General features: G+C 46.1%; 1 protein-coding gene across 1 annotated transcript; it reads left to right on the top strand.

Moving 5' to 3' along the window:
* Positions 1-249: 249 nt before the first annotated feature.
* On the top strand, positions 250-15,969 carry zc3h4 (zinc finger CCCH-type containing 4). Its single transcript, XM_014162366.3, has 14 exons — positions 250-559; positions 5,375-5,669; positions 5,845-5,952; positions 6,071-6,350; positions 6,450-6,634; positions 6,797-6,881; positions 7,067-7,212; positions 7,370-7,471; positions 7,616-7,727; positions 7,963-8,072; positions 8,226-8,656; positions 8,755-9,044; positions 9,211-9,459; positions 12,966-15,969. The coding sequence occupies exons 1-14, from the start codon at positions 480-482 to the stop codon at positions 14,627-14,629; spliced, it is 4,137 nt and encodes a 1,378-aa protein (XP_014017841.1). The 5' UTR covers positions 250-479; the 3' UTR covers positions 14,630-15,969.
* Positions 15,970-19,561: the final 3,592 nt, after the last annotated feature.

A 19,561-nucleotide genomic window follows, 5' to 3' on the forward strand; every position in this document is an offset into this window, starting at 1 on the left:
TGCCATGGAGAGGGAACTGAGGACCAACCATCTAAGAAAAAAGCGAACTTGTTCAAATTACTGGACAAGCAGAAGAACACCTCAATATGCCCTAAAATCCAGACCCCTTGGCTGCAGATATGCATAGACCTATGCCATTGTGCTCTTTGACAACTGCTGAACGAAGAACGTTCGGGTAATTCAGTGACAAACGTCTGAGAACGTAATGTTTATGTCGTCACGTTCGGAATATCCCGCCCCTTCTCTTTGGAGGAGTCAGCCATTTTAAGTGGTTGAGTTTCATTTTACAGCGCAACTGTAGGACGGAGAACCTCAGGACACAATTTCTACCTATTTCTCTAACAACTGTTAGTGGGGAATTGACTACTATGAACTGAAACTCTTCCTAAAACCATTAACAAGTACTGTAGATCCAAGTTAAGTGACGCATAAGCCAGTAGAGTTGTAATTTTTTTTGCACCTAAATGTAGCTAGAGGAAATGGCTGTGGAAAGCATGACTGTCCATCCAAACTCCCCAACAACAACCAACCACGAACACAGTCTTCTCACTGACGAAAGGTCGAGTAATTCTACAATCATATTTCTATCAAACTATTTATTTGTCCTGTGCTTTTTAGGCATAAAAAGCACAGGTTTCTTTTTCATTTTTTTTCTTTCAAAGGGATTAAAGTCGCCTTTTTCTGGGGAACAAGTACAGAGGTAACGAACGCCATCTTGAAACGTTGCTCAGCGCAAACTGGAAGGTCAAATATGAACATGGGATTTGTTCAGTTTGAATAAGTATTTCAAGAAGTTATTTTATGAAGAAGTGACCATCAGTTCAAATAACTGATCCAGCAAAGTTGCATCCCCATCAAAGTAAAGACCGAATGAAGAAAAAAAAATAGGATATTTTTTTTTGCTTGCTAATTGTCCACCATTAACTTAACTAGCTACAATTAATTAATTTCTGAATATATGTCCAATTATCTAGATGTCCAAACGTTTTTGAACACAAAAGCTTTGCAAAATTACATTGCAAAGAAAGGCCTAGTTAAGGTTCCAACTCGCTAGCTAGTTGGCTAGCTGGCCTCCCTTCGTGAAAAAAGGCAGTTTGCAAACTATCCGCCAAGCCTATAGGGCGAATTTAATCCGTTTCCTAATTAATCATTCCATTCTAGGTATTTCAGGTCAGATTAACGACTTTATTGTAATTGATTTCATTCGAAAGTTGTTGGAAATAGTATGTATTTCCTTTATTGGCACTCCAGCTAAGTAACGACGTGGCTAACTAGTTACGCTAGCTAACTACGCAGTTTCTTTTTTGATAGCTAGCTTGCCAGACCAATCTAGCCAGACTAGCTAGTAAACCAAAGGCCGCCATTGTGCCTGCCTTTGTAGCAACTAGCTAGTTGTGTTGAAAACATTTTTGTCATTGGAATTGATGCAGATGGTCACTTGTCACCCAGTAGACCGAGCCCTCTTGAATCGGCGAATAAAATTAATTGCTTCTATTAGCTAACTATAGCTAAGTTAACTATTGGTCCACAGGTTAACGTTAACTAAGCCAACCAGCTAGCTATTGATAGAACATTTAATCACTAACAATTAAGAAATTGATACAATTCCAAGGCGTGAAGTTGATCATACTAACTAGTCAGCAACAATGTAACCAAAGTGATTGCACAATTATTTTATCGTTCTCATCTCCACTTGGAATGTGTTTGTGCCACCCATACAAAAAGTAATTACTACATCTGTACATTAATGGATTTTCTTCCATGTACGTTCAGGAAAATTGGCTAATTTCGTGCCCCTATAAAGTTTCCCCCTTCTCTCTTCTCAGGATAGACTGCTATTTTACTTTAGATTGTTATCCCAAACACCCACCAAATCCCAGAACTGTGTTGAACGTTTGCAAAGCATTTCAGATGTCTAAAAAGTGAAGTAAAACACAAATGTTCCCTATTTAGTTACCTGATTGCCCTGTCTGCAACATTCATTCCCCCCAACAACCCATGTTATAACATTGCACAAACCCTAATAATAAAGTGGGGAGACCACTATTAAGTTCCAAAAACTTTGGGGGGGTCATACCAGTGCTTTTGAGTGCAGAATGTGAAGAAAACCTCTCACAGTAAGTACTTCCCATAATTTTGATAAAGGCCCATTGTTTGTAGTTTAATTGATTATTAGGAAACTTTTTGACCTTTTTAATTAAGCTGTAATCCTGTTGTGATAATGCATGAATAGTGTTGTAAAATGTATTTGTAAGTGAAAACGTGAGTATACATTAGTGATTGTACCTGGTACTTTCAGTATTAACTCAGTTTATGCTCTTGGAACCACACAGGGTGTGTCCAGTGCGCACACAACTTTATAGCAACAGTAAAGGTTGTCTTGTTTGATGTCTGATTATCCAAGCCTATCCTTTGATTGCGGATTATTTATTTTTATTAGGCTATATATTTGGATCCAAGTGTAACTTTTTTCCCTGTTAATAGTTGCTTGGCATTGTTGCTTGGCGTAGAGTAGACTAGAGCCTTATCTAATTGGCAGTAGTGAGTGCTGTCATTTACTGACTCATCTGTTGTTATTGGAGTGATGCAACATTTCTTTGCAAAATCGTTGTGATGTATGTAGGCTATAAAACCCAGAGGAGGCTGTTGACAGGTGCTTGGCATTTGCTATTTCACGCATTTGTCAGGAAATCTAACCAGCCTGACTATCATTTTCATATACACCCTTTATTACCGTAATGTTAATAAACCAAAACCCTTTTAATCTCAGTTTGAAATAGGCCACTGCATAATGTTGTAAGAGTAAGTTTTCATTCAGTACAAGACAAGATAGGGTTTGGCCAGACCCTAACATCTCTTTACACAGCCAAATGGTTAGGCATACTCCCAGCCAATGGGAGTGGGACACCTCTGTAGAAGTATAGGTTGGCTTGGCTGGCATCTGAACTGAGCAAAATCATGATAAAGCGTTTTGCTTGTCCACAGAATCCTCAATACTTGTACCTGGCACCCCACTAGGGAAATGGCCAGGAGTCAGAGCTGTGTCAGTAGAGCCTTTGATCTGTGTGTGCCCATGTCAGTCCATAGAACCCACAGCAATGCAAAGCTCAGCGCTCATCAAGAATGGCCTCCCTGTGCCTCTTGAAGGACGTGAGTGTTTGTGTGACTGCCATGACAGATCTTGATTTAAGGGTGGGCTGTGCTGAGTTAAATTATGTGGACTCCATTGTTTTAGGCCAGGTTGTAAAACCATGCCATTGACAATGAAGGAAAAATAAACGTTTTGATTAATTTGGTTTATTTAAGAGTGACTAGATCTATATGTGGTCCCTCTGGCTGAGAGTAAACTTAGGATAACTAAACGTAAGTAGGAGCAGGAGACTTTAGTAAGACCCAGAAACCTTCTGGCCCAGGAGGAAAGTAATGTCCTAGATAGGAAGTTAGTATGTTGAGGATGTGGTGTGAGTATAAAGAGAGATAGTTGACATTTTATTTGTTTCAATTGGCCTATAGGCCTATGTCCACAGATTGGGTCTGTATGCTCAGAGTAAAGTCTATTCTATAGCCTACATCTAACTCATTGTTTTACTACCCAAACCATTTCTGTGTACTTTGGCCAAAAGTCAATTCTATTCCAGTCTGTATTTGGATAATAGGGTAAAGGCCTAACCTGTACCATTTTGAAATTAGGCTATACCAGAGACTGAAAGCTAGGCTGTTACTCAAGCCTGCTCTGATCAGTGTCAGCAAATATCTGTTAACTCTGTAGGCTGGACTCGATGGCTAAAGTGAGGCTTCAAATGGACATGGTGGTCATATCCTACTTATCATCACCACCACCACACCTGCCTTATTGTCACACCAGTGTGTTTCAGTAAATCATGCAATGGTGTCTCTGTGTGAAACTACACCTTGAAAGCAGGCAAGGGGGAAAAGTATCTGTTTCTTGCTGTCTGTGTTCTCTAGTTACATTTAGGTCTGTGTTCTCTAGTTACATTTAGGCCTAGCTATTCCAGTTGTAATATAGTTTTGACCATTGTGGTTTTCTGTGTAACGTTTGAGATTTGTATTGGTTGTTGGTTAAATATTTGTAATCTCCTAAGCAAGCATATTGTATGCTGTTGAGGACTGTTGCGAGAGGAAATTGACTGGTCTTCACTGATAAATAGCAGACTGTTTAAGATTATTTGTATGTAAACACTTCTGTCTCCCTGCACAGGAATGACTAACTCGATTTAGTGATGGGCCTATTGCTTTCAAAATGTCCTTGAGATAGTGTTGAATGTTGATGTTGAATCCACCCTGCGTAATGAAAGCCCACGGATTGCCCATGTCCAGTCCAGCAAGTTGGGACCTACTGAATCGCCCTCCCCCAACCTGTTACATCATAATAGTTGCATCACTTTCAACTTTTCCCAGTCCATAGAGACAAACCAGTGAAGCTCAGTGTACACACTACACACACATGGAAATGTCATACCTATATTGAAATGCTGTTCAGAGAAACTTGCTGTTACTGATTGCTGTCCCATATATTAACTGCCATTTAATTTGTTTACCACAGAGCACACCCACCTTATCCCTGACCCCCTGACAATAACTCTGCTTGTTTTGACCCAGAAATAACACACAGCCTTTACACCCTAGCAGTCCTATCTCCAGCATACAGTCAGTAGGCCTATGCCTATGCGGTCAATCTAAGAAAAACATGATCTGGCCCTCTTGACTCTCAGCAGACACTAGGTCCTTCATGTCACCCACAATAACAGCCAACCCAAACACAACACTAATGACTCATCAGAGTGTTATAGCAGAGCAGCCTACATTGTGTCATGGTTTGTGGGTGAACGGTGGTGTGACTGTTTGACGAGTTCAGACAAACGCAGCTCTCAGACATTGTCATAGGATAACAACAGCTGATTGGCCCTGCGGATAACCGTGTTATCTCCACTGTCAAGACAAACGTACAGAAACACACAAGGAAACGCCATAATTAGCAACTGAAACCTACTGATTGAATTACTCGAGTTAGAACATGAGGGAAGTGACTCGCTCGGGCTACACCTCAATATAAAATGTGTAAAACGGGTACACCTGAGACTTGCAATGTTACCACCATGAAAAAGGAATTATCCAAATTCCCAAACTAGCAGTCGCGGTTGTTAATGCCATTTTATTCCACTGTACCTTTCCCCAGACAAAAAGCTTTGATCCCTTATTATTATAGTCTGGTGGTGTCTAGGAATGTAATGTTCAACACCCAGGAACCATCCACCTGTCCCATACTGGGAGTCCAAACATGAACTACTCGGATGAGACCTGAGTGTGGCTTGAACAGCATTTTGATGTCCTGTCTATCTGTCCTCTGTCACAGGCGTGAGGATGGTGAGTTGGAAGAGGGGGAGCTGGAGGATGATGGTGGAGAGGTAGAGGTGGCAGAGGAGCCCAGCGCCGGAGGAGGAGGAGAAGATGGAGGTGAAGGTGAAGGAACAACAGCAGCAGCAGAGGCGGCCCCCCCAGAGAAAACTCACCGCAGCAAAGAGCGCCACGCCAGCGGCGACGAGAAGGATGACGAGAAGGCCCGCCGCCACAAGAGGAAGAGGAGAAAAGAGAGGGAGCGGGAGAAGGAGAAGAGGAGAGCCAAGAAGAGACGCAAATCCAAGCACAAAGTAAATGTTTGTGTGTGTGTGTGTTTCACATCCAGCTCTGTTCTGGGTGTCATCGTCCTATACAGACCCTTCAGATCAGGGAGGTTATTGCTTTCCTACTGTAGTTTAAAGATGTTTCTAAGTTCTTTTTCACTCAACCTATCCCTCTTTCTGTGTTGTGTGTGTGGTGTTACAGCGTCATGCCTCCTCCAGTGATGACCACTCAGACTTTAGCGATGACTCTGACTATAGCCCAAGTGAGAAGAGGAAGTATCGGGACTATAGCCCTACGTATCCCCCTTCTGTAAGTTACCCCATGGCAGTGCTCTAAATCACATGATTGAAGATACTTGCTGTGGAGTTACTAATCTGTTTACTACCATGTAATCACAGTGGTCTAACAATGATTGATTGTTTCCAAGTCCCTTGGAGGTTACCCACCAGCCCCGTCCTCCGGCCACGGTGGCCCCATGCCTAAGAAGGGCAGCTACGTAAAGATGGACAAGCAAGGCTACGGGGGCTACGGCGATTATGAAGAGGAGAACTACGAGGGAGAGGAGGACGAGGAGATGGGCGATGAAGACTACGATGACTTCACCAAGGAGCTCAACCAGTACCGCAAGGCCAAGGAGGGAGGCAGCGGTGATGGAGGTGGAAGGGGCAACAGTCGCGGGGGCAGAGGTAGCAAAAATGGGGTCAGAGGTGAATTGAACAACCTTTACTAGTTTGCTTGCAGGTCCCCGCGTGCCTTTCATATGCTAACAAAAGGTGCTGACAGTGTTTCGTTTTCTTTCTCCACAGGAGGTAAAGGTCGTATGAAGAACCAGCGAGGTCGAGGAGGCATGAGAGGAGGAGGGCGTGGAGGTAGAGGAAGAGGAGGGAGCAGGGGTCGGGGGCGAGGGGGCAAGATGGGTGGAGACAATGAGGACGGAGAAGGGATGATGTACGGAGGAGGAGGAGGGGGAGGAGGAGGAGATGAGATGGAGGTGAGTCAAAGACAGTCATCCTCTGGCCCCAGATGCACAGACAATGTGAAATTATCTATCAATCGTACTGGTGTGCTGCTAAAGCAGCAAAATGCTGAACATCTCAGGAAAGTATATTCTGGTTTCTGAATTGTTCCTCATTCAGTTGATGTTGTGTTCTAGTATGGAGATGATGACTATGACCACATGGGTGAAGATGACTATGATGAATACTCTCAGTACAGGAAGTCCAAAGACCGTGGAAGGGGTGAGTTGGCTGTCAGAATTATTCATACTAAACAATACTTAGTCATGCTACTGTAATATACATACTAGGTTAGCTGTTCTGATGTCCTTTCTAAGTAAACATGCTTTGCACCCGATCCAAAATGGTTGCCTTGCTTGTTCCATTGTAGCCCACTGATGAAGTGTCTTTCTCCCTGCTCCAACCAGGTGGCAAAGGTGGGCGGGGAAGGGGCCGTGGGAAACAAGGGCGTGGTATGAACCGGGGAGGCCGAGGGCGGAACCGAGGGAGAGGCCGAGGGGGCGGAGACCAGGGTCACGAAGAGGACAACAATGGAGACATGGGGGACATGGGGGTGAGAATGAAACCAACACCTTACAGACCTGCTCGCTCCTCTGAATGAATACTCAACCTGTACAAGTTGGATTTCTGATAACACTCTAAAACTAGTAATCCTTGGAAGACCTCACCGCAAGGCCAAATAGAACCTGTTTGTTTGTGTTGTGGTGCAGGATGGAGGAGGCGGCCAGCACAACAAGCACCAGGGGGACAAGCACCAAGACAAGAAAGGGAAAGCTATCTGCAAGTACTACATGGAGGGCCGCTGTACTTGGGTAAGAATGAAATCATAGAATTTGAGCGGAGAGGCATTCTCAATAGAATGTCAAATCATTCTTCTAACATGTTACCGTCAACTACTTTTTAAAATCTTGTCCAAACGTGATTTTGATCGTTTTATCTCTTTGCCAACTTTCCAGGGGGAACACTGCAACTTCAGCCACGACATTGAGCTGCCCAAGAAGAAAGAACTCTGCAAGTTCTACATCACCGGCTTCTGCGCGCGGGCTGAAAACTGCCCCTACATGCATGATATCCTTTACCTGCAGTCCACTTTGTATCAGATAGGACATTACATATATTCCCTTCAGTGTGTGTTTACAGCTAGCATAACTAGAACGGCCATACTAGTTGCCAAGTTTAGTATAGCCTATATCACTGCTACCCCTGGGATGCTTTTTGAGTATCGGGCCTATATGGCCATGAGACCGTCTTTGAGTAAGTTCAGTCCATCCAGGCCATCCATAGTTCTTTAACTCGCCAGCACGTGATTTCCCCTGCAAGCTATTCCACACCACCGGGAGCTGTGTGAATGGAGACGAATGCATGTTCTCCCACGAGCCTCTGACCGACGACACCCAAGACCTGCTGAACAAGGTGAGCCGTCCTCAAGTGGATTTAGACACCACCTCTGTTTCTTTAACGCTCTCGCACTTTTACTCACTCTCTTCTCATTTCTGGTGTTTCTTGCTCTGTCTGTGTTAGTCTGTTAACCCCTTTTGATCACCTTTTGATCTCTTGTGTTCCTAGATGCTTGCGGAGGATGCCGAGGCTGGAGCTGAGGATGAGAAGGAGGTGGAGGAGCTAAAGAAGCAGGGGATCAACCCCCTTCCCAAGCCTCCTCCAGGGGTGGGCCTGCTCCCGACACCGCCCAGACCAGGGCCTCCTGACAACTCTGGTTCTGGGGACTTTGGACCTCCTGGACCACCACAGGGCCCCATGTCCCCCAACGGCCTCCCCGGCCCAGGGCCTACCCAAGGGCCCGGTCCCTGTCCTGGCCCCCCTCCCCCCTACCCAGAAAGTGGCCCCTACCAGGGCCCTCCCAACCCCAATGGTCCCCCACCACCATCCATGGGCCCCCCACCCCCCTGTTCCGGCAATGGTGGGAAGAAGATCCCCTCGCTGTTTGAGATCAAGGTGCAGCCCACTGGACAGCTAGCTCAGAAACTAGCTAATCACAGGTGAGCTTTTCACATCCATCCACACCTATTTATGTGGCTTTTATAGTTTGAGTATGTACTAGGAACATGGTTTAACTCAACAATCCTTCTCTCTACAGAGGTCAGACCCCTGGAACTGCCACAGGCCAAGCTGGTGTAACTGGCCCCCAAGGGCTCCCCGGTGGGCCTGGTGGGCCTCCACCTCGGTTCCCTCCACCTGGCATGATGCCCCCAGACATGTCAATGGGTCCTCCCCCGCCTATGGGCCCCGGAGGACCCCCCATGATGCCAGGCTTTGGCCCAGAAGGGGGGCCCATGATGCCCCCCGGACCTCCTCCAGGGGGTAACTTCTTTGACAGCTTCTTCAACCAGCAGCAAGACATGAATATGGATGGGGTGGTGGAGGAAGGTAAGCTGAGCTGACAGCGTATCACATAATTAACGAACCATACAGTCACTGTTCGCATCAGAGACTAATGTTGGCCCCTCCAATATAATTTCAGATTGAATCTAAACCTGTACTGTAATGTGTCTCAGAGTGTTGGAGTTGTCAACCCTCCTCCTGTACCTTCCAGGTGATGACTTCCAGGGCTTTGGAGGGATGGACGAGAAAGAAGGAAGAGGATCGGGAGGAAACCAGAGCTCCATGGGAGGCCCGGATGTTCCCTCGAACGGAGGCTCGGCCAGTCAGCAGGCGGGGATGGGCATGCCCGACTTCCTGCCGCCGGCCCAGCGCATGCTGTTCCTGAGAATCCAGCAGAAACAGCAGGAGGACGAGGAGAGGGCCAGACTGGCCAAGGGGGGAGGAGAAAGGGATGTGGACGGTACGCTCTTCACACACACTGTAGACCAGGGGCAACATACGTTCAGTGTTTCATCAAATCATTTTTTTATATATTTTTTTATACCTAAAGGGGTCCTAAAATTCTAAATCAAATATCTAAATGATCCTTGGTATGATCATCTTAAAACAATTCCATATGTTAGCTTAGTAGAACCCCCCCAGGCTTAGACTCTAGGGGGTTAAAAAAACTCCAGGCCACTCAAAAAAAAAAAAAAGGTTATTGGATAGGATATAGAGATAGGATAGATAGAGGAGAGTTGCTGAAGTGCTCCACCAGTCTAGGCCACCCAGGCCACTCTTCAATGTCTAAAACTAGATAGAATGTACAGTCCGTTGAAATTATAATGGACCTATACGTTTTCAAGTAACTGCCCTTCCCCTCGATACATTTTGAAATCCCGATGTGGCCCTCGAGCCATAGACACTGTATTGATGTCTATTTTGCTTAGGGACTAATATAACGGCAAGCCTGCACAGGCAGTAACATAAGCACTTCTCCTGGGCCTGGTAAACCTGGCATGCACCACCATGGGAAATTACTGCAGGCACTGTCTCAATTCTCCATAGACAAAACAAACAATTCCCACTGACACAGTATAAACACTGCAGGACTATGCAATATTGATACAGACACAATATAAATACTGGCTAGAGGTCGCGCTCACCCGTATAGGCTACATAGAGCGCATAAAAAAGGTTGAGTCGAGTGCATATGCTGTGTAAACCCTGGCTACGTCCCTGGCTGGGCCCTGGTCATAAGTAGTTCACTATAAAGGGAATAGAGTGCCATTTAGGACACAACTAAAGCTAATGCTATGATTCATAAGTTGTACGGTTTTAGACCCGAAAAGTGCTTGCTTAAGTCCGTGGAAAGTTTACAGTGTTCCTGTCTCTTTTTGTTTGGATACAAATGTACACTACCGTTCAAAAGTTTCGGGTCACTTAGAAATGTCCTTGTTTTTGAAAGAAAAGCAAATTTTTTGTTGATTAAAATAACATCATAGTGATCAGAAATACAGTGTAGACATGGTTAATGTTGTAAATTACTATTGTAGCTGAAAACGGCTGGTTTTTAATGGAATATCTACATAGGCGTACAGAAGCCCATTATCAGACACCATCACTCCTGTGTTCCAATGGCAACGTTGTGTTAGCTAATCCAAGTTTGTCATTTTAAAAGGCTAATTGATCATTAGAAAACCCTTTTGCAATTATGTTAGCACAGCTGAAAACTTGTTCTGATTAAAGAAGCAATAAAACTGGCCTTCTTTGGACTAATTGAGTATCTGGAGCGTCAGCGTTTGTGGGTTCATTTACAGGCTTAAAAAGTACTTGCAAAACACCAGTCTCGACGTCAACAGTGAAGAGGCGACTCCGGGATGCTGGCCTTCTAGACAGAGTTGCAAAGAAAAAGCCATATCTCAGACTGGCCAATAAAAATAAATTATTAAGATGGGCAAAAGAACACAGACACTGGACAGAGAAACTCTGTCTAGAAGACCAGCAACCGGAATCGCCTCTTCACTGTTGCTGTTGAGACTGGTGTATTGCGGTTAATATTTTAATGAAGCTGACAGTTGAGGACTTGTGAGGCGTCTGTTTCTCAAACTCGACACTAATGTACTTGTTCTCTTGCTCAGTTGTGCACCGGGGCCTCCCACTCATCTTTCCTTTCTGGTTAGAGCCAAGTTTGTGCTGTTCTGTAATGTGCCATTGGAACACAGGAGTGATGGTTGCTGATAATGGGCCTCTACGCCTATGTAGATATTCCATTAAAAATCAGTAGTTTCCAGCTACAATATTAATTTACAACATTAACAATGTCTACACTGTATTTCTGATCAATTTGATGTTAATAGACAAAAAAAAAGTGCTTTTCTTTCAAAAACAAGAAAATGTCTAAGTGACCCCAAACTTTTGACTGGTAGTGTATATGTATCCCGGGGAGGCAGGAAATGTCTGTATGACACCGTTGACCCTCACCGGAACCCCTCAGCAGAGTCAACATCCTCTGGGCTGTGGTTGCGTAATATACTCCCATGGATCAGATTAGGGACTCCAATTGGCCTCTACACCCTCGCTAGGTGGAGCTGTTGTTGTGTGAGATACTTTACTAATTATCTTGGGCTCTGACATTGATTTAAGTCAGGGTTCTCCAACTGACGACCCGCGGGCCGATTTTGGCCGTGGGTGTTTTTATTTGGCCCCCCAAGTTTTCTGTTTTTTCATTGTTGGACATAAAAGACTGTAAAAAAAAAAAGGCATTTTTTAAAATTTGTTCCCAAGTATTCCTAGGCATAAAGGAGCGATACTGTACATGTGATTGTATACAAATGTAAGCAAGGTCTGAAATTATGTTTTAGTCAAATATTATATCTGTTTGGGGTTCTTGCGGTCAAATTGCAGTCTACAAATGATTTGTAATTATGTTCCGGCCCCCGACCATCCACTCCAGAAAAAATTGGCCCGCGGCTCTGATTGTAGGTGGATTTCAGTAGGGACGTGACAAATGGACAATTTTGCTTAATGTTTAAAACAGCAATTTTTTCTGTTTTCCATTAAAACTATAAGAAAAATATAATACAATTCCACGTCAATGCAGAATAATGGTCCTATTACGTATGTATGACCACTTGGGAAAGGCAATGAAGTCAAATCTACCGTAGTCATATACCCTTATAAGGGCTACGGCTGTAAGGGTACACTATGGCTTTTTAAATGCCAACACGAAACCTTCTCTGGAGATAGGTTTGAAGCATCAGTGAACAGGCATTATATTTCTCTGTAAAGGAACTGTCAATCAAATTATCTTGAGCTGCCTGTGCGCAGCCTGCCTGCGCGCAGCCTGCCTGCCTGCTCGCAAGACCACTCTCCTACAAATGTACTTTAAAGTTGAAATACCGTGACTTAACAAGACATTTAGTAGAAACAAAACATCTTCCACTAGGAATCGACACCTAAGATTCAGTATTTTTGGAAAGGACGAGACTGATTAGTTGCCGTACTTCCGAGAACCCAAACACTCACATCTTTCATAGTGAGCTAGCCAGGGACGGATAGAGAGAGGAGGGGCACAGTATAGGCAGGTCAGGCAGACAGTCAGAACTGTACACTAGGCCTATCTACCGGCAATCAAAAGCTGTATCTCCCAATGGAATGCTGTGTCTCGAAATTTCTTGGCTTGCAATGTCTCACAACCTCAGTAAAGCAGGGCCTGTCAACAATGAATAGGCTAGGATATTCTACACGCTACAGACCGAAGACTGAACACACTCTCATCATTTGCAAAGAGAAAGAGCAGGCGAGCCAGCTGCACTGTGATAAAAATTGTGGGGGGGAAAAAACATTGTTCTTGATGTTAAGGGTCCCAAATACGTTTAAATGTTTAAATGTTCACACCCCTAGTTTTTGGTGGTTGTGGTTGCTATACTGGTTGTGGTTTCTAAACTGGGTGACATCACTGATTCCTGTTGCTTTACCTCCTAGGTGACTCAGCTAACTGGTACTCCAGTGAGGATGAGGATGGAGGCGGCAGTGTCACATCCATCCTGAAGACGCTCCGCCAGCAGAGCCAGGGGCCCCCCAAACCTGAGGGCCCACCCAGCGACCCCCGCCTCCAGAAAGGCTCCCCAGCGCACCCCCCCATCCGACCGGCGGACCCCCGCCAGGGGGATCCCCGGCTGGCTCGTGATCCCCGCCTCTCCCGGGCCACAGACTCTGCCCAGGCCTTGGACTCTCCCAACCCCTCCTCGGCATCCACCATCACCCCTGCAGACCCCCGCCTGGCCCGGCTTGCCACCGCCACTCTCACCCCTAAACCAGACGCCCCCCTGGTGTACAAGCCCCCGCCCCTCACGGCGCCCCCTGCAGAGGAGGAGGAGACGGAGAGGGTTCTGAGGGACAAGCCTGTGCCCATCCCCCTGGACCCCCTGATGGGCATGGCCCTGAGGGACCCGCGCTCCCAGCTGAAGCAGTTCAGCCACATCAAGAAGGACATTCTCCTGCACATGCCCCCATACGCTAAGACAGTGACATGGAACCCTGAGGACCTCATCCCCATCCCAATCCCTAAACAGGACCTCCTCCCCCTCCCCCCAGGCATCCCCCCTGTCTCAGCCCTGGACCCCCGCCTCTCACGCAGCCAGCAGCGGATCCACACGGCCCTCCCCCCTACCCCACCCGTCCCCCCTCCCTCCTTAGAACCCCCCGCTCCAGCCTCCTCCTCCCTCCCAGACTTTGAGCTGCTCTCTCGCATCCTCAAGACTGTTAACGCCTCATCCAGCCCCTCGCAGTCATCCCCTCCTCTCCCCCTTGTCCCTCCAACAACTCTCTTGCCGGGGCCTCCTGCTTTGTTGCCCACCCCTGTCGACAAGCCCGTCGATCCTCGAATGGCCCGCAAAGCCCCTGCTGACCCACGGCTCCAGCCGCAGAAATCTGCCCTGAAGCAGCCTTCAGAGTCCCCTGTCCCCTCTCTGACGGTCTCCCCGGTAGCCCCTCCACCCACCACCGGTTCCTCCTCCCCCACCATCGCCCCCTACGACCCTCGGCTACTGTCTGCAGGTGGGGTGGGCCGTGGAGGGGGTGCAGTTGGTGGCAGCAGTGTGCTGAGTGGGATCAGTCTATATGACCCCCGGACTCCTAGTGCAGGTAAACTTGAGGGCCCTGGTGCCGCCACAAACACTACCCCCAGCAGCGGCCCCACAGAGCCCAAACCCAGTGAGGCGGCGCCAGCCAAGCTCAAGGCCAAGGAGCCCCTGTTTGTCCGTAAGTCTGCCCTGGACCAGCCGGAGCCAGAGAAGAGCAGCGAGCAGTCCACTGACCGCTACAACAGCTATAACCGACCTAGGCCCAAGCCTGCACCCTCGCCGTCCACCGGGCCCCCCGGAGGTCCTGCTGCCTCTGGCTCCTCCACGGCCGGACAGGGTCCCCCTGGTGCTGCTGAGCAGGCCCCGGCGGGTGTCCACAACCTGCCTGTGTCCTCGCTCTTCACCATGGTGAAACAGGCCAGCAAGCCCAGCGGCTCCGGCAGCCCCTTTGGTGGGAACAGCCCTGCCCAGCCTGGCGACACCACCACCACGGAGCAGGACAATGCTTCTCTGAAGGAGGTTTTCAAAGGCTTTGACCCCACGGCATCACCCTTCTGCCAGTGATATCTGAGCCTATCCACCTGGCTGGTCGAACATTGTTTTAGACACGGACACTGAACGCATCAGCAAGGAGCGCACTGAGGCGGGAGCCGGACTGGCCACAGACGGTGAACGTTTGAACGTGTTGGTCAGGCGTCACACCTGCAGTGTTTGCTAATGAGATTCTATAACAGACTTTGGGGCCGGGGAGGGAGGGTGTGGGAGGGAGGGATATGTTGGAGTCTGGGAAAGAGAGACCTCTATTTTAAAACAAACAGATGTATAAATAAATGTATTCCCTTTATGAGAGTTCCTCCCTGCTTTGAGAGAAAACAATTGTTGGACAACAGTAACATAAGAGTCCAGAGATTTAAATGGGCTGTACTTCCTCATTTATGCTCCTCCTAGTCCTGTTCATTTTCCTTTGCATTTGTTTGTAACTCCAGTCTCCAAACTCTCCCTTTATCAACCGTTCTGTCCCATCCCACCAACCCTTTCACGTCACTGACTTCCACTGTCGCCGTGGGAAGAATTCTTGTCAATCATTGTATCTTTTCTAGTCCAATCACAGGCTAAGATAACACATAGAGAATATTTACTGCCAATCCCTCTGCCTGTAGCGTTATAACAGTACAGTATATTATATATGAATACAACTCTTTTGTTTGCTTGATTTGAAGTAATTTCTTTGTGCTTGTCTGTCTGTTATCTGTCACTCTTTCTCCTCTGTCGGCTGTCTCTTTTTTGTTTTATATATTTGAGCCCTCTGCTCTTTCAGCACTGTGTTCTCTCTAGCCTCTTCTGTTTGTTTGTTGTGTGTCGGGGTGAAGCCTATGACTATGTCGGCCATGTTGGTCCCACCACCCCACACACCCCTGCTTGAGGTTCCACTCACACCTCTCTGCCACTGAGTCAGAACTGTACAATTGAAAACCACAACTGTCATGAGTGTCTGTCTGTCATGTGTGAGATATGATCATTTTAATTTATTTTTTTATACTTATATCTGCCTGTCTCCTCCCTATGTCACATGACAGTTAAATCAAATCATTTGGTGAGAGACACTTCCCGCCTGCATTTAAGTGCGATGCAGCCTGTAACCGTGAGAGGAGAAACAGACACTGACATTCTTGTTTTGTTGAAGTTTCAAACAAATAAAATAAACTCACTTAATTCCGTAGAGGTATGAAAAGTCTGGGGTGACCTGGCTATACAAGTGTCTTTTTTTTGTTTTCCCTTTCCAAAAAGTGACTGCTTTGTAAATTGAACAGTGTCCTGTTTGATGAGAGGTACCATTTTGTAACCGTTCACTGTAGGGGAGGTTGTTAAGTATTTAATAAAGGCGATACGTGATCAATCGGTAACTGACCAGTGTTTCTCGTAGTTTGGTGGGCAGCCTAGGCGGTAGGGCGAGCAGGCGTCTCTGTGGTAGTATGTCATCACCATGTAATCCTAGTGTTTCCTGCTAACCATCCTTGTGATTAATTTCCTTCCATCCTGATGTCTCTTGGCTCCAGGAAGTCACATCATCATCCATCACAGATCTCTTTAACTAATGGTGCATTTCCACTGAGGATTTATCCCCGTGTTTTACCCAGAAGGCTCACACTATTCTATTTCCATCTATGCGGGTCAGCATCTGTGACTCACTGGGCTGTAGTTCCGGTGGACCTGCTCTGACTTGGAGCCAAGGCAAGGCCCTGGGTACTTTTTAAGATATTTACTTACACAGTAATAATGGCTAACTGAACTTCAACATCTTCTCACAAAGCAACAGTCTTGAATGATGCAGAGGTTGTTGATTATGCTCACCACAAGTCTTTTGTGTCAAGCTACTGATGGAAGCACATTGGGCTAGTTCGGCGTTGCTGCCGACTGCGCAGGCGACTGCCGACTGATCTACAAAGAACCTTGCATCATAAATAACTACTCATTATTATTTGTAGATCAGTCAGTCACAATTTACCTATGACACATTACAGTTTCGAGCCTCTCAAACACGGCCAATAACACTGGAGCTTACATTAACATAAACCTCTGGTGACACCTTGCCTGGCTACCCAGACTCCTTGCTCTTGCCAAACGCTAGGCCACGGACGTGAGCTTCTTCTCTGCAAGGAGTCTGGATCCGAGAACCTGCCCGACGCTTCACCAAACGTGAACACATTTGTGGCCATCTGATTGGTCCAAAAACCGATGGGTTGATACACTGATTGGTTAGAGACAATCCAATTGCTGATGACTTTGTTTTGTACAAAGCCCCTCCTTTCCCCTCGTCAACACAAACGACTTCAATGATTGCAGTCAGACTTAATTATGACATAACCTATTGTTGGTTTAGTGTCACTGAGTTTCAGGCATGGTTGGTTGGCTGCTGAAGAACTTCTATGAGTGACTTATTCTTAAAACGTACAGTACCAGTCAAAAGTTTGAACACCTTCTCAGGGTTTTTATTTATTTTTACTAAATGAAAGTCCCAATAAGTGCAAACCAGATGCGATGGCATATCACTGCAGAATGCTGTGGTAGCCATGCTGTTTAAGTGTGCCTTGAATTCTAAATAAATCACTGACAGTGTCACTAGCAAAGCCCTCCCACACCATCACACTTCCTCCTCCATGCTTCATGGTGGGAACCACACAAACGGAGATCATCCGTTCACCTACTCTGCGTCTTGCAAAGACACGGTGGCTGGAACCAAAAATCTCTAATTTGGACTCATCAGACCAAAGTACAGATTTCCACCGGTCTAATGTCCATTGCTGGTGTTTCTTGGCCCAAGTAAGTCCCTTCTTATTGGTGTCCTTTAGTAGTGGTTTCTTTGCAGCAATTTGACCATGAAGACCTGATTCACACAGTCTCCTCTGAACATTTGATGTTGAGATGTGTCTGTTACTTGAACTCTGTAAAGCATTTATTTGGGCTGCAATCTGAGGTGTAATTAACTTATCCTCTGCAGCAGAGGTATCTCTGGGTCTTCCTTTCTTGTGTCGGTCCTCATGAGAGCCAGTTTCATCATAGAGTTTTATGGTTTTTGCGACTGCACTTGAAGGAACTTTCAAAGTTCTTGAAATGTACCGCATTGACTGACCTTCATGTCTTAAAGTAATGATGGACTGTCTTTTCTCTTTGTTTATTTTAGCTGTTCTTTCCATAATATGGACTTGGTCTTTTACCAAATAGGGCTATCTTCTGTATACCACCCCTACCTTGTCACAACACAACTGATTGGCTCAAACGCATTAAGAAGGAAAGACATTCCACAAATGTACTTTTAACAAGGCACACCTGTTAATTGAAATGCATTCCAGGTGACTACCTCATGAAGCTGGTTGAGAGAGTGCCAAGCATGTGCAAAGCTGTCATCAAGGCAAAGGGTGGCTACTTAGAAAAATCTAAAATATATTTTTATTTGTTTAACACTTTTTTGGTTACTACATGATTCCATGTGTTATTTCATATTTTTAAATGTCTTCACTTATTCTGCAAGGTAGAACATAGTAAAAATAAAGAAAAACCCTTGTTGAGTAGGTGTGTCTAAACTTTTGACTGGTATTGTATGTGAATTGCGAGGTAGTGAGTATTCAGGCAACTGATTCCATACCATATTGGGAAATTCTTGGCTTGCACCCAGCTCTTTTTTGACAGGAATGCCTTTCGTTTTTGGCATTCAGGATAGTGGGAGTGTTACTTAGGCCTCATTCCAAAACTGCTCATGAACTTCCTCACGATCCCCCTGGCAACGAACAAATCAACAACAGTAGCCCAGAAATGAACACACCAGAAACATAATATGAAATCCTACTACAGTAGTGTTTGTTTTTGGTTTTATATTTAGTCCTCAGCTAAAGACGAGCCTACTTTGAGTGTTGCCCCTCCCAAATCGTCATAAATTGTTGCTGTTGGCTTTTGGAACCTTGAAAATGTGTTTATTTTCTTTGGGTGGAATCTGAATAGTAACAAATAGGCCTAGCTCTTATAGGCCACAAAGGCAAATAAAGAACACTTTAACTAACATAGATTACTGACCACTAATCCTCTTAAATCTAAACTCAGCAAAAAAAAGAAACATCCTCTCACTGTCAACTGCGTTTATTTTCAGCAAACTTAACAATTGTAAATATTTGTATGAATATAACAAGATTCAACAACAGACAAACTGAACAAGTTCCACAGACATGTGACTAACCTAAATTGAATAATGTATCCCTGAACAAAGGGGGGGTCCAAATCAAAAGTAACAGTCAGTATCTGGTGTGGCCACCAGCTGCATTAAGTACTGCAGTGCATCTCCTCCTCATGGACTGCACCGGATTTGCCAGTTCTTGCTGTGAGATGTTACCCCACTCTTCCACCAAGGCACCTGCAAGATCCCGGACATTTCTGGGGGGAATGGCCCTAGCACTCACCCTCCGATCCAACAGGTCCCAGAAGTGCTCAATGGGATTGAGATCCGGGCACTTCGCTGGCCATGGCAGAACACTGACATTCCTGTCTTGCAGGAAATCACACACAGAAGGAGCAGTATGGCTGGTGGCATTGTCATGCTGGAGGGTCATGTCAGGATGAGCCTGCAGGAAGGGTACCACATGAGGGAGGAGGATGTCCTCCCTGTAACGGACAGCTTTGAGATTATCTGCAATGACAACAAGCTCAGTCCGATGATGCTGTGACACACCGTCCCAGACCATGACGGACCCTCCACCTCCAAATCGATCCTGCTCCAGAGTACAGGCCTCGGTGTAACGCTCATTCCTTCGACGATAAACGCGAATCCGACCATTATCCCTGGTGAGACAAAACCGCGATTTGTCAGCGAAGACCACTTTTTGCCAGTCCTGTCCGGTCCAGCGACGGTGGGTTTGTGCCCAAAGGCAACGTTGTTGCCGGTGATGTCTGGTGAGGACCTGCCTTACAACAGGCCTACAAGCCCTCAGTCCAGCCTCTCTCAGCCTA

The sequence above is a fragment of the Salmo salar genome, chromosome 20 (assembly GCF_965601325.2).
Source record: "Salmo salar chromosome 20, fSalSal1, whole genome shotgun sequence".
Taxonomy (NCBI): domain Eukaryota; kingdom Metazoa; phylum Chordata; class Actinopteri; order Salmoniformes; family Salmonidae; genus Salmo; species Salmo salar.

Coding starts and splice junctions, on each gene's coding strand:
- zc3h4 (XM_014162366.3), top strand. CDS start 480: ATGGCTGTGGAAAGCATGACTGTCCATCCAAACTCCCCAACAACAACC. Junction 5,953..6,070: donor GCCCTACGTATCCCCCTTCT/GTAAGTTACCCC, acceptor ATTGTTTCCAAG/TCCCTTGGAGGTTACCCACC. Junction 7,213..7,369: donor GAGACATGGGGGACATGGGG/GTGAGAATGAAA, acceptor GTTGTGGTGCAG/GATGGAGGAGGCGGCCAGCA.